Below are 15,206 nucleotides of genomic sequence, written 5' to 3' on the forward strand. Positions count from 1 at the left end.
GAGCCCACCGTCTGCCTCGGCCCGGAGGCTCGGGACGGGAGGCTCACTGACCGTCATCATCCTGCAGGTCGACCGTCACGGCAGAGCCGTCCCTGCTCAGCCGCACGGTGCCCTCCAGGAGCGCCCGCATCGCGTCTGCGTCGTCGCACAGGCGGTTCACCTTGGGGTACGCCAGGAGCCTCTCCAGCGGCACGCAAAACTCCCCCCCGCAGCAGAAGGGCTTGGGAGCCTTCTCTATGTTGCGTTTCTCCAGCTCTGTGAAGACTGGTCCGGAAAACGCGGCGAGCCGGTTGGCTTTCGTCGGCGGCGGGCCCTGCCTGTCGCCGCTCTGCGCCGCGCTCAGGCCCGAGACGTAGCTCTGTCTCAGGCTCTGGACTTGCCGAGACACCTCGTTGGCGAGTGCGAGTCTGCGCACTTCCCTCTGCTGGAGGCTCGGGTACGACACCGAGTAAACCTGAAAGGGGCGGGGAAACCACTCAGGATGCAGGACAGTTTTCCGAACTCTTCGTAGTAACTCTGCACCCCAGGAAGCATTAAACGGTAGGTGCCAAGGTCCAACCTCACGCATCGTAAGTGCCACAGTGTAACGGGGGGCGGCACGCCACTGACACACGGGGTGACAGCTGCTCGTTAAAAGGGGAAGGCGTGCATTCTTCGCCATGCCTCCTAAAATCAAAAGGGTCCGAGATGCTCAGGGGCTCGATTCCCGGTGCCTCCCTGAGCCCCGCCGTGAAACCGCTGCTGGCCCTGGCTTCCCCTCCCCTGCTGGCCACCCTGCCGCCTGACAAAGGGGGTCTGCTGGCCCACGTGGCTCAGAAGCCATCCTGGCAGAAGGCCAGGTGCTCCCAAGGCCACGGTGGACCTCTGACAGCTGAGGGGCATGCAGGCCTGTCCCAGGGTCAGCCCCATAATAACGTCATTACTTAATCTCAGTGGTCGGGGTGCTTAATAAAAAGGTCACCCTCAGCCCTGGCTGGTGTGGCTCAGTGGATTGAGCGTGGGCTGCCAACCAAAGTGTCCCAGGTTCGATTCCCAGTCAGGGTACATGACTGGGTTGCAGGCCATGACCCCCAGCAACTGCACACTGATGTTTCTCTCTCTCTTTCTCTCTCCCTTCCCTCTCTAAAAATAAAGAAATAAAATCTTTTAAAAATATATCTCAATTTAAAAAAAAAAGAAAGGTCCCCCTCCTGGCAAGTGTCATTCTGGTCCCGACAGCTACCCCACGAAGAATACTCACAACTTTATACACGTGTTCACCACACTGCTCCGCGGCACACGAGGCGGTCTCCGGGGCCCCGATTTTCCGGAAGACCCCTATCTGCGTGCAGTAGCCAACATTCCCCGCTCCTTCGGGCGGCTCCCCCACGCCGGTAAACTCCACGGAGTAATTGTAGAAGTCGGCCACACCTAAGGCCCTGAAACCCACATAAAGAGAGAGACCTTTTTTTCTCACCTTAGAGCTACCGTGACATAGACGACAATTTCCAGTGGAAGAGAACGTGAAAAATACAACGGACAAAAATACTCTTCAGCTACAGATCCTTGCAGCGCCACGGGATGCCAGCCACCTCGTGGGCTTGCTCGTTTCTCAGCGGGGCATGAAGGCAGTGACCGCGAGTTTAACAAACCCCGAGGACAGGGAGGAAAGGAGAGCTGCGGAGGAGCCGAGGCCGGGGTGGACCAGGACACCCCTATTTGGACTTGGATTTACGGCACAAACACGTCGAGCCCTTGGGAGAGGTCCCTGAGGTGGGGACACACTCAGCCCCGTACCTTCCCTCAGATTCGTCCCCTGGTCTGGACACCCACACCCCTGACGCCGGCACGCCTGGGGCCCGCACACCCTTCCCCCACTTGCCCGAGAACTAACAGAACAATCTTCCCCATTTATGTGCTAAGTCGTCCTTTGGAAATCAGTTCTATGGGAAGAAAAACGGTTTCAGTCGTGTATGGATAAGGATCTGCTTCCCAGGATTTTAAGCCTCCGTGGGCCCCCCCCCCCCCCCCCACACACACACAAAACACCAAAACTCTCGCCAACTCACCAGGTCTGAAACTGCTTCCTGTTCCACTCAAATTTGTGATCTGAGTCTCTTAAGGTCACGACTGGGAACAGGGGGTTGAAGTCAGAGTTCGGGGTGCTGATGACGACCATGGCCGGGGACAGGTACCCAAACACGACTTTGGGAAACCTGGCCAGGTCCTGGGAGTCCAGGTGTTCTATCCTGAAACGGTCAGTGGGAAGGAGATCGTAAAACCTAGCTCCCCTGGCAGATATTTCCTTAAGTTAACGTAGCAAAACAGTTTCTTTCCCTGCACTGATTCATCCCTCCTCTGAAGATGCAATGGTGACCTTCCCTTCCCTCACTCCACATGGGACAGAATGGTGAAAAGCCAGTCCCAACTGACCAGCAATTTTCTTTACAAATAAAAATTGGGATCGCATTTAGGATATACCCAGATTACTAAAACTAACTCCGTGAGATTTTTCTAACGGATTTATACAGAAGGAATTCGTTTTCATACGTACAACTCGATACATGTCACTAAGTCAAATCCACGCAAGCGAGAGTCTCTCTCCACAGCAGAGCCGTGATACAAGATGATGGACAAATTCAGATCCCGGGGACTCAGGTAATCCCCGGAGAACGGAGACAATTTACATCTGCAAAAGCGTGATTGGAGAAGTGAGGGCGTTTGAACGCGAGTTGCTCAGAGTGACCCCAGCCCCGGTGCTGAGAACCACCTTCTGCCTACAACGCTGTGTCCTGACGGGGCCCTCTGTCCACCCTGAACCAAGCGCTGGGACAGAGTAACTTCCTCTCATGGGGGAGGAACTGGACAGTAACAACTGGACTCTGAAGATTTGATACTGCTCTCACTTTTGATACTTTTCTGGTCTGCCAGCTCACTTTGGATCAGTGATTTTCGACTTCTTGTTCTTCCAAAGAACACTCTTGCAACAGCCTGGGCACGTCTGATTGCACGCAGGAGACTGGAGAGTTGCCGTCGCAGATCGGAGGTGGCGGCCTGGGGCTCTGCTGTCATCACGTACCCAGCACTCAAGCAATTACATTGTTGCCATTGGAAATGGAATGTGCAACGCTTTGACTACTGCAGTGACTTCATTGAGGCTACCCTTTCTACACTGGTGGAGAACAGGTGTCCCTCCTGGTGTACACAGGTAATTAGTATTACGGCACGGTCACTATCTAGTGAGATTGAGGTTCTCCTAGTGTGTCATGTACAACACATTTTAACGTTTAATGTACTTCATACGTTGCACAAAATTGACACTTCCTCTAGGCATATTTATAGTGCCACTGGTTTTAGATGAATGCACAAGGCTTCCAGAAACTAGGTGTTACCTTTGCGATCCTATTTTATCTTCATTGATATCTACTCCAACAATCAGTTCAAGGCAACTGTGTGATTTAATCATCTGTATGAGCAAAGCGTTACCACACCCCAAGTCTGCCACCTGTGGATGGGAGGGAATGTTATTTCAAAGATGACGGTTACAGCCAGAGAGGTCAAATGTGATCAAAGACTTCTATATAGGGAATGGGTATCAAAAAGGAAACCATAATGCAACATTATATGGAAGGATTGTTTTGGGCAGAAAAAGTACACAAAAGGAAATTAATCTTGAGACATTGTAAGCCTGGGGGTTGTGGGGATAAGTCCTATTTAACTTCACATTAACTGAACTTTTACTATACTTCCCTCACCCAGCCCTTCCCAGCCTAGTTTTCTTTTTATGAGCTCTTCCTTCTTGCAATAACCTTTTCTTTTGTAATAATCTTTCTGAACAGTTCTCTGCTTACTTACTAACCAAGACTTCTGTATGTGACATTTTATAAGACAGTTATAATGAAATGTTTGGAAACACCTACCTTCTTGGGTTTATGTCGATTCACCAGGTCGTTAACGAAGCTGTAACGCTGTCTGTATAACGGGGGGAAGAAATTAATTGTCTTCTTGGTGGGAAGGTCAAAATTGCCATCGGCCACACTGTCACCCTGGAAGTTTGCAAACAAAAAGTGTTCTAAATGTAGGAAAAAAAACAGCTTTATTTCCCTCAATTAATTGGCAGAACAAGTTGGCCCTTCAACCACCTCTGCTCTTTTTTTTAAGTTTGAAGGGAAGGAGAGTTTATTGGTGAAGGAGTGGGACAGAGGGAAGGGTCCTCCACAGGCACAGCAGCCCACCCTCTGCTGTTCTGAACACATTAGACTTCCTCCACAGTTTGTCTGCGTCTTCTCTCTCGTTAGGAATCTCGCTTTGTGCTTTCTGCGGCTCGGAGGCTGCTGAACGGAAAATTACTTAGGAATGCATTTGATAAAACAATTAAAGCCTCCCAGCCAAAAAGGACTGTTAGGGAACTTCCAAAGCCTGCAGTCCGGGCAGGCAGGTGGCTGGAAACCGGTTATGACTGACCAAGTTATGACCAAAGTGAAGCAGGTTCCTTTGCGACCTCATCTGACTAGGGCCGGGCCTGGACCCAGTCCTGTCGTGGGCCTGCCTAGCCCAGCTGTAGCAACATTCCTACTATGTCAGTTTGGAGAGATCCCCTTACCCTTGACATTGCATGTAACTCTGTCTCTGATCAATTTCCTCATCTCCCACCTTTGATCTCTGATCACCTTGGCCTGCCTTCAGCAAGAATCCTCCTATTAAATCTGCAAATCGTTTAGCAAGAATCCCCACACCCTTGATATCTCCTTTCTTTCCCATCCACTGACCCCCTCCCCCACTCTGCTCATAAGCTATAAAGCCATTAGTCTTTGATGTTTATGGAGTTGAGCTGAAACTTGCCCCTAACTGCAATGCTCTTATTGCAATAGCCATAATAATTTTGTAAGAATGTTCCTTTAACAAAACCCCATTAGGAAAAGGAATTATGAAGAACCCCCAACAGCTATTCCTGCCCCTAAATACCAGTACTATAAAGGACAGTCCCAAAGGCACTTCTGTCCAAAAGAAATAGAATTGCAACTTCCTTGTACCCTATTTAAAAAAAAAAAACAAAAAACATTGTTAAGGACTTCCAGCCAAGATGGAGGCGTAAGTGGACACACTGCCTCCTCGCACAACCAAAATTAAGGACAACAAAAATTTAGAAACAAAAAAACAACTAGAACAGACAGAAAATTGAACTGTACAGAAGTCCCAACAACCATTCATCCAGACCGGTAAGACGGGTGGAGTCGGTGGCTGGCCGAGAGGGGTCGCAGCAGGAAAAAGCGGTGGCTGGCAGACCCGGGCACACAGGGCACAGGCAGTAGCTAGAAGACCCCGGTGGCAGACCCCTGGTGGGCGTGGGGAGGCAACGAGCAGACCCAGTGAGGCGCGAAAGGCAGCTGGCTGTCCGCAGTCACACATTCACGCACAGATAAACCAGGTGAAAATGGGCAGAGAGACAGACCACGCAACCCAGGGCCCAGCACCAGGAAATAAAGCCTAAAAGCACTGATTGAAAACACTTGTGGAAGCTGAGGTGCTGGGAGAGACTCCCAGCCTCACAGGAGAGTTCATTGGAGAGACCCACAGGGTCCTAGAACGTACACAAACCCACCCACAGGGGAGTCAGCACCAGAAGGGCCCAACTTGCTTGTGGGAAGCGGGGGAAGGGACTGAAATCAGACAGAGAGCAGAGCAAGCAGCACTGTTCCCTCTCTGACCCCACCCCCACATAAGCGTCACAACCCAGCAACAACTGGGTTGCCCCACCCTGGAGAACACCTAAGGCTCCGCCCCTCATACATAACAGGTGCAACCAGACCAAAAAAAAAAAAAGGCTCAAACGGAAGAACAAATCAAAGTTCCAAAGCCAATACTTTTAAGTGACTAAGAGATAGCCAACTTATCAGATGTACAGTTCAAAGCACTGGTAATCAGGAAGCTCACAGAATTGGTTGGTTTTGATCACAAATTAGATAAAAAAATGAAGCCTACACTAAGTGAAATGAAGAAAAATGCACAGAGAACCAGTAGTGATGGGAAGGAAACTGGAACTCAAATCAATGGAGTGGACCAGAAGGAAGAAAAAAACATCCAATCAGAAAAGAATGAAGAAACAAGAATTCAAAAAAATGGGGAGAGGCTTAGGAACCTCCAGGACATCTTAAAACTTTCCAACATCCGAATTATAGGGATACCAGAAGGAGAAGAGGAAGAGCAACAAGTAGAAAACTTATTTGAACAAATAATAAAGGAGAGCTTTCCCATTCTGGCAAAGGAAATAGATTTCCAGGAAGTCCAGGAAGTTCAGAGAGTCCCAAAGAAGTTGGACCCAAGGAAGAACACACCAAGGCACATCATAATTACATTAGCCAAGATTAAAATGGAGAAAATCCTAGAAGCAGCAAGAGATAAGGGGACAGTCACCTACAAAGAAGTTCCCATAAGACTGTCAGCTGATTTCTCAAAAGAGACCTTACAGGCAAGAAGGGGCTGGAAAGAAGTATTCGAAATCATGAAAGGCAAGGACCTACATCCAAGATGACTCTATCCAGAAAAGCTTTCACTTAGAATGGAAGGGCAGATAATGTGCTTCTCAGATAAGGTCAAGTTAAAGGAGTTCATCATCACCAAGCCCTTATTATATGAAATGTTAAAGGGACTCATCTAAGAAAAAGAAGATAAAAAATATGAACAGTAAAAAGACAGCAAACTCACAGTTATTAACAACCACACCTAAAACAAAAGCAAACTAAGCAAACAACTAGAACAGGGACAGGATCACAGAAATGGAGATCACATGGAGGGTTAGCAACAGGGGAGTGGGAGGAGGAGAGAGGGGGAAAAGGTACAGAGAATAAGTTGCATAGACGGTAGGGAGAAAATAGACAGGGGGAGGGCAAGTATGGGAAATGTAGAAGCTAAAGAACTTATGAACATGAACATGAACTAAAGGCAGGGAATGTGGGTGGGAGGGGGTGTGCAGGGTGTAGGGTAGTGAAGAGGGGAAATGGGACAACTGTAATAGCATAATCAATAAAATATATTTTTAAAACATTTTAAAAGTGTAATTGTAATATTTTATAAACTCAATATACCTAAAGTTGCCAGAATAACTTTTGAGAGTCATACAAGTGTGTTACGAAGGGCAGCAATTACCTCCCTGTTGTTCTGTTCCATTCTGTCTCTCCAAATTCAAATTCGTTGAAACAAAAATGTAGATGTATCCTTCAAGTTCCAGGAATCAGTAACCACACGGCTGTAAATGCAAAATACCGGTTGTAAAAAGGAGCCTGGATGAAACAGTTGCCTAGATCAATGGGGAAGGGAGAAAGCAGGCCTTCTGCTTTCCGTGTAACCATTTCACCCACAGAATTGATTCAGTGAGTATTGTCTCCGACAACAGCCAGCAGCTCAGGAAACCTACACAACTGCACTATGCCAAACCCAGAGCGTTGCAGCCCAGGGTACCCCTCCCTAAGGTACCATTCTTTCCTTTTCCCATTCATTTACTTTGATACAAACTGAACAATCTTATCGGTTTGTTTTATTAAAGCCCTCAACCTCATTCAAATTGCTTGCAATTACTCTTTCACATGTGCTCACAGTGAAATTTCGAGGGGAAAACCTGTCCTGCGTAACAAGCTAGAGAGCCTCCAACATCTATCCAGTTCACGGACGAAGGTAAAGTTAAATTTTGGTTCTCTAAAGCGTGCCTGTCTCTACCAAGAGCTTGGTCTAAAATGTAGGCACACGTCAACCGCCTAACTTTCCGAGTTATTCTCTATAGTCAGGGGGGTCCAACCCGTGGATGGCTATGAATGCAGCCCAACACAAAATCCTAAATTTACTTAATTTATTTGTTTGTTTGTTTATTCTAATCAGTTTTCGTATTTATGTATTTAATACGTGGCCCAGAGATGCCAAAATGTTGAACACCCCTGCGCCTACCTCGAATCCCAAAACTGTCCTCTGGCTACCCAACGTTAAGGTCCCGGGCGTGAGGCGATGCCCGTCTCCCGCGTAGGTAAGGACGACCAGGTAGCAAGGCGGGGTGTGGACTGCGGGCTAAGAGCGCGAAGCCGCCGCCGCCCGCAACTCCTGGCCCCGCCCAGCCTGCCGCGCACGCGCAGTCTCTCTACCTGGCGTTACCTGCCCGCGGCCTCACCTGCGCCGCCAGTGCCTTTGGGGGGCGCTCTAGTCCTCCGTCGGGCGCTCCTCCCATTCCTTCCAAGCGCCCAGCTGCAAGGCATCGGTTTTGTGTCTCTCAACGGCCGCAGTGGCGCGTGGCCGGACTGTTGGCCAGAGGCTGGCGCTGCCCCCGCGCCTCCGCGGGCCGCGAGCGGGGGGCTGCACCCCGGGCCGCTGTTGGGGGCGTGGCTCTCCCCGCGCGCTGCCGAAGCTGGAAACCGTCCCGGCCAGAGGAGCGGCCCGGCGGGGAGCGCGAGTCCGCGGGTCACTCAGCCGCGACTCAGGTGCCCGGGAGGATCCACAGGGGCCTCAGGCGTCCCCTGGAATGAGTAAAGTTGGTTCAGTGCATCTGAACTCCCAGAAAAACGTTCGGCCCCCAGCCCTCCGACTGGTAACTTCTGCATGCTGGGGTCGCAGCTGATTTCTTAGAAACATCACTGTATTCGGCCCTCCTTCCCCTGCAGAGATTCAACTCGACACTTTATTTTTTAACTATTTTATTTTTTTATTATTGGTCTGAGAGAGAAGAAGGGAGAGAGAAGCATGGGACTGTGGTTCCAGTCTTCCATGATTTCACTGGCTGATTCTTTTATGTGCCCTGACCAGGATCGAACCCACAACCTCAGCTATGGTATGACGCTGTAAACAACTGAACTACCCGGCCAGGGCTCAGGCACTTTATAAATCAGTATTTCTTTTTTGTATGTGATGGAGGAGTTTAAGGAGGGGAAGAGGAGAAACGAAGCTGCCGCCTTTGGGGGGACAATTATTTTTAGTCGTATGTTAAAAGACAAAAAGCTATTGTTTATTAATGATTTAATGACCCATTAATATACCACAAGTAATATATCAAAATTATATTTTCAAATAATACCTTCAATATGCAAAAAGCACAGTGCTAACAACTTTGGGGTGTCACAAAGAAATTGTGTAACTCTTGCTTTTAGTATTAGGAGGAGTCTAGTCTCAGATTAAAAAGTAACTCAAGGTAAGGTAAGCTTCGCTGAGAGGTTCCTGTTGGCCTAGGAACACTGCAGTTTAACAGACTGTCTTCCTTACAAGAACGTATTTCTTATTACAGAATATGTAATTTAACTAGAACCTTTAAAAGTTAATAAATGGCCCTGGTGGGGTAGCTCGGTTGGTTAGAGTGTCGTCCCCAAATGCCAAGGCTGCAGGTTCGTGAACGGGACAGGATCCTGAATGTAGGGTTTTTGACCTACCTGCTGGTTGGCTCCTTTATGAACTTGAATCCTCACGTCCAGCTCTCTCTCCAAATGTGCCTATTTCATCACTCTCCCGGTCCCCTGCTATTTCAGAGGCTGGAAACCGTTGTTGGCTCTGTCCCTTTCCACCCTTCCCACACTTGGACGTTCACCAGGCCTTGACCTCTTCAAGCTGTCAGTTGCATCTGTTCCTTCCCACAGCCAACACCTCAGCTTGCCCTGTGTCAGCCTCATTGTTTCAGTATGCCTCACCTTACCTCCCTCCACCAGGTTCTACGTCCCGCTGAGATACAGGCCACATTAGACACTTTCAAAAGGATGAGGTTTGGGCCAAGCAGACCTAACATCCTGACTTGACTGTTACTCTCTAACCTCTGGAAATTTACTTACCCTCTCTGAGTGTCGATGGATTCCGTTGAAAAATGAAAATTAAATAAGAGTACCCACTCGGGAAGTAAGTGTGGTGTACCCATTATGGACCAAGTACTGATGTGAGTAAAAAAGGTAAAGATCCTTCTCAGGTGGTTCTTCCAGCCCAGCAGGTAGGTCTGCCCTGCAACACGTGACCAGCAGTCATTCTGGGTACCAGCCTGAGCCTGAGACTCAAAATAGCATGAACTATTTGGAGGGCTTGAGAGAAGGCGATTGTCTTTTGCATATAAAAGGAATGAATGTATCAACAGTCTGTGGCCAGAAGGAAAATTGTAGCTGATTAAGATGCACAAATTCTTTCACACTCTTACAGAGGCATGGGGTCTGTTTCTTTTCCTTTGGAATCTGGTTGGGTTTTGTGATTTCACCAATGAATGAATGGAACACTGAAGTGCCAGTTGCAGGCCTGGGTGTTAAGAAACTGACAACTCCTACTTCCTGTCTCTCGCAACGCCTACGTTACTCCTGGAATCCAGGTGCCAGGCTGTGAGGAAGAACAAGCAGCCCCACCCCACCCCACCCCAGAAGAGCCCCACCTGGAGGGAAACCAGGTGTGCCCCACCCCCACCTCAGGCTGCCGGCATCCCGTCATCTTGCTAGCTCTGTGAGTGGACCATCTGGACGTGAACGCTTTGGCCCCGGCAGAGCCACTTTAGCTAACTGCCTGCGGGCTGCTAGTGCGGCTGTGCCCACAAGCACCCAGGGCTGGAGTGTCTCAGAATTTACTTTCCCCTAGGTAGCTTTTTTTTTTTTTTTTGCTTGTGACTTCAGCTTGGAACCACAGTGGGGTATAATTCTCACTGCAGAGTTCCCCTGCTGTAGCAGGCTGAAGCCATTACCTGCAGGACTTGACCCGAACTTGTATCATTGCAATGGTCCCTTCCCTGGTGTTGTCTCCCCTCTCCCTTAGCAGCTTCCGGGAAGCCGGGAATCTCCTGGGAAGATTGCTGGCACACAGGTCTTCCCACCTCGGGGTCTGGCTCTGGGAACTGGACCTCTGACAACCATTCTGGCTGTTTTGTGGAGACCGAAGCAGAGGGTGTCAAAAATGGAAGCAAGGCAACCGTTTAGAAGGCCACCTCAGTGAATCGGGAGAGGTGTGATAGTGGCCCGGACTTTGCGGCCGCAGTGAAGATGGAACGATGCAGACGGCGTCTAGACATACCTTGAAGGTGAAACTCCAGACAAAGGACCTGATGCTCTTACTGACCAAGCCTATGCCTTTCACCTCCACCTTGGCAAGGCTGTTCCCTTCCATGAGAACGTACCACTGATAAACCCTGCATACATGCTCATCACCTTGCCGATCTGTAATTCTTTATACTGCGTCAAGAAGGATGGAGCTTCCCCTTTAACAGTTGCAAGAAATTCATTCTAGGACCCTGCAATCTCACCTAGTCTCTCAGGGAACTAGGGAACTGACCGTTGTATACAGGCTGGAACACCTAACCACCAAAGGGATTCTTTATCAGAAATACTGGCACGTACATGAGGCAACCAATCCATGTTTTTCTCCCTCTCTCTGCTTTCCTACACCTCTCTCTAAATATAATCTTTTAAAAACTAAAGTATGAAGTGTAGTAGGTTAGGTGGATTGTAAATGCATTTGTGACTTCCAATATTTTTGATTTACAATGGGTTTCTTGGGATGTAACCCCGTTGTCATAAGTCAATGATCATCTGTATATTTGGTCTTCACCCCCAAGTTGCTGAAACAAGGGCTTCTAAGACCCAGCCAATGTCTGGAGTGATAAAATTCCAGTTTTTGTATGCTAATGAGGTGGCTCCAGGTGAGCCTAGATAGCTTCAGGTGGGAGCTGCTTGCCAAGTAAACAGAATCATATGATTAGAGGGTTGGAACTGTCAGTCCCTCCCGTGACCGTGACCTCATAATTTAATCAGTCTGTCTAACAGAACTTCCATAAAAACCCTCAGCAAGGAGGTTCGCAGAGCTTCCTGATTTATATGTATCCTTGACAGCAGGGGCGTCCAATTCATTTTCACCGGGGGCCACGTCAGCCTCTCGGCTGCCTTCAAAGGGCCAGATGTAATTTTAACTCCTTAACAGTTAAGGAGTGGTTACATTTACACAGTCTTAAAATTATTTTGGCCCTTTGAAGGCAACTGTGAGGCTGATGTAGCCCCCAGTGAAAATGAGTTGGACACCCCTGCTTTATAATAAATAACTGCCTGTGACAGTCATTGGAGGGCTCCCCTGAGCTCTGTGAGCTGTGACAGCGAATTCTTAAGCCTGACAAGGGGTCACAGGAACCCTCTATTAGTATTCGAGTAGGACAGAGGTATGGGTAACCTGGGGACCCACCTCTTACGAACTGTCTCTGAAGTTGCGTGTGGTCTTATAGGGCTGAGCCCTTGACCTGTGCAACCTGCTAACTCCAGCTAGGTAATGTCACGATTCAATTAAATTCTAGGACACCCAGCCTGTGTCCAAAAAGTTAGTGTGGGGGAAGAAGCGCTCACACATTTGTTGTCAAAGTGTTGTGAGTAGAGAAAGTTTTTTCAATCTTTACTTAGTACCTACGAAGTGTCGATCATTGTGCCCAGTGCTGGGCATGATTAGCTGAAAGGCCTGGAGTCCCCCTGTGGTGGCTGAGGATGACAACCAACCAGACAACTGCAGTGTGTGCAGGGCCAGTATTCAGCCAGTATGCTCACTGTATGGCTATGCCCCAGAGCCCTTGCACAGGCTGCCCTAAGTAGAGTATCCTTCCCTCTTTCTTTGCCTGGTGACTCCAAATAACTCTTAAACTTCAACTCATACCTTATCCGATTCACTGCTTTGAAATCATAACCAAAGAAACAGAACTAGCTTTATTCAACACCCTTGAGTGTTCAGAACAACCTATCAACGGTATCAGGTTTTTAGTTCTTGGGTACTTTATACAGTGGCTTCTTAAGTTACTCTAGAGTCATAGTGGTTTTAGATAATAAAATGTTCAGAACACTAGGACATTTGTTATTTTAGTTACACAAGGCAATTATTTTAATTCTTTACGCATGCATTCATTCATGAACACCAATTAGGTGCCAATAGGTAGGCTTTTTCTTTTGTTTTGAAGGAAATTGATGGAAATACAGAGGACTTACAGTGACTGAAGCAATTTTTAAGAGAGAAAAAGTTGGAAGATTTAACCTAACTAATTTCAAAACTTACACAGCTACAGTAATCCAGATGATTTGTTATTGGTGAAAAGGTAAACATAAAGATCAAGGGACCAAAGCAGAGTCAGAAACAGACCCGCATGTGGTGGGTTCAGTGACTTTTGACCAAGGTGCTAAACCAATTCAACAGGAAAAGCCTTTTCAACAAATGGTACTTTATCAACTGAACATCTGTGGACAAAATTTACAATCAGCTCTACCGCACACCACAGGCAAAAATTAACTCAAAATGGTCATAAACTTGAGTGTAAAATCCCAAGCTATAAAACTTTTAGAAAACACGTAAGAAAAGGCAGGCCCTGGTAAGGTAGCTCATTAAGAGTGTCATCCCAATATACCATGGTTGTCGGTTCGATCCCCTTCTCTTTCTCTCTCTCCGTCTAAGATTAAAAAAAAAAAGAGTAAAAGAAAACATAAAATATCATTGCAGCCTTGGGTAGTTCTTAGAACACAAAGCATGAATCATAAAACTAACAACTTGCATGTTATTAAAATAGAAAACAATTTGCTATTTGAAAGACACCATTAAGAAAATTAAAAGCCAGTCCTGGCCTGGTAGCTCGATTGGTTAGAGAGCTGTCGTGATAAGCCAAGGGAAGCACATGGACAATGATTTGAAGTTATTTCACACTAGGAAATGCATGAATGCCAATAAGCACCTGAAAAAAGAAGTTTAACATCATCAGTTGTATGTAAAGGAAATGTAAACTAAAACCACAACACACACTTTGAAAAGGCTAAAATTTAAAAATCCTTAGCGTACCAAACTTGGAGCTCTCACACACTGCTGGTGGGAATAGAAAACAGTTTGGTTGTTTCTTAAAACGTTAAATATACAACTATCATAAGACCCTGTCGCTCTGAGTCTAGGTGGTTAGCCAAGAGAAACAGAAACTTGTCTGCACAAAGACTAGTACACAAATGTTCATGGACGCTCTATTTGTAATAGCCCAAAATCTAAATCTGTACAATGTAATACCACTCAGTATATATATTCACATAGCCTGTTGGTACAAGCAACGAGAATGCATTTTAAAATTATGTTGAGTCAAAGAAGCCAGGCACAAAAGAACATCATTTATGCCTCTATTTAAAATTCAAGAAAATGCAAACTGTGTTGCCAGAAAGTGATTGGGGCTGGAGCTGGAGGGCCAGACCTCTTAAGGGCGGTGCACGATTGTTATGGTGATCGTGGCGTTGGTTACTGTGTGCCTGGTCAGAACGTGCTCCCCCCACATTCGAATGTTAAAATCCCAACTCCCAAAGACGAGGGTATTAGGTGAGGCCTTTGGACGAGTTTAAGTCAGGAGGACTGAGTCCTCCAGAATAGGATTAGTGCTCCTGACAGAGCTTCTTGATTTAAATGCCACTAAATTTCCTGCTTTATCTTAGCATTCTAGGTACTTCAGTGGCCCAATTCCTATTCAGCACTCGATTCCCATATAAGCGTTTTTCCTGGCTAGTCACCTGGGCCGTTGACTCTCTAACAAGCCTTGATCTTCTCTATTTCTAGGTATATTCAGGCTATTTTCTGCCGATAAAACTGCCCAGTCCATTCCCACCTGCAGAAACTTAAGTGCATTTCGTAGCCTTCTCTTAACTTTCAAACACACGAGCCGCCTCTAGGTTAAAAGTAGCTTTTGAAAGATAAGACAGATTCTGACTCACTTTTACACCCCCCCGCCCCACTTCCTCTCGCCCTTTCCGGCCCTATTTCGGTGTGTTGCCCAAAGTTTACTAATTGTGCATCCGCAGAACTCGAGTAGGGAGGAACAAAATAGCTTCTAACAAATGCCTGGAGCAATCTACTAGGCCCTCCAAGCTCTTTTAATGCTTAGCAAAATGTTTTAACAGCCCAGCAAGATGTTATTTCGATCTATAGTTTAATAAATTTAGGCTCAAACGGGTCGGGCGCTACAGCCCTAGGGAGGACAAAAAGACCTCGCACCCTAATCACACCGAGGCGAGAGGTCCTGGCCATTATCCCTTCCAGAGAATCTTAAAAAAGGACTCGGATACCCCGCAGGAGTCAGAGTCGCGAATCTGCACGCCCCGCGAACCCTCCCCTGCCCCGGCTCTCGAGGGCCGAGACCAGGGCCCCCGTGCAACACGAAAACATTCGAGTCGGGCGTACGACGCCTCCCCCTGACCCCGGACTCCCCGGGTAAACCTAAGAGGCCGGCGCAGCAGGCCCCCGCAGCCCCGAAA

General features: G+C 47.6%; 1 protein-coding gene across 3 annotated transcripts; it reads right to left on the reverse strand.

The window, feature by feature from the left end:
• HENMT1 (HEN methyltransferase 1) lies at positions 1 to 15,199 on the reverse strand. Of its 3 annotated transcripts, none has more exons than XM_028503056.2 (8): positions 8,135 to 8,341; positions 7,126 to 7,225; positions 3,900 to 4,025; positions 3,372 to 3,484; positions 2,534 to 2,668; positions 2,049 to 2,228; positions 1,241 to 1,418; positions 1 to 454 (listed from the first exon to the last, which is right to left on the reverse strand). In XM_028503056.2, the coding sequence occupies exons 2-8, from the start codon at positions 7,144 to 7,146 to the stop codon at positions 44 to 46; spliced, it is 1,164 nt and encodes a 387-aa protein (XP_028358857.1). In that variant the 5' UTR covers positions 7,147 to 7,225; positions 8,135 to 8,341; the 3' UTR covers positions 1 to 43. The 3 variants fall into 3 exon arrangements, with proteins under 3 accessions (XP_028358857.1, XP_028358858.1, XP_035871685.1); XM_028503057.2 differs by lacking the exon at positions 8,135 to 8,341 and adding an exon at positions 7,918 to 8,090; XM_036015792.1 differs by lacking the exon at positions 8,135 to 8,341 and adding an exon at positions 14,958 to 15,199 and having other exon boundaries at positions 19 to 454.
• Between the last annotated feature and the right edge of the window lie 7 nt (positions 15,200 to 15,206).

This window comes from Phyllostomus discolor, chromosome 14, assembly GCF_004126475.2.
Source record: "Phyllostomus discolor isolate MPI-MPIP mPhyDis1 chromosome 14, mPhyDis1.pri.v3, whole genome shotgun sequence".
NCBI classification, from domain to species: domain Eukaryota; kingdom Metazoa; phylum Chordata; class Mammalia; order Chiroptera; family Phyllostomidae; genus Phyllostomus; species Phyllostomus discolor.

Coding starts and splice junctions, on each gene's coding strand:
- HENMT1 (XM_028503056.2), bottom strand. CDS start 7,146: ATGGAACAGAACAACAGGGAG. Junction 4,026..7,125: donor TGGAACAGAACAACAGGGAG/GTAATTGCTGCC, acceptor GCAAACTTCCAG/GGTGACAGTGTGGCCGATGG. Junction 1,419..2,048: donor AGGAAGCAGTTTCAGACCTG/GTGAGTTGGCGA, acceptor TGTGGGTTTCAG/GGCCTTAGGTGTGGCCGACT.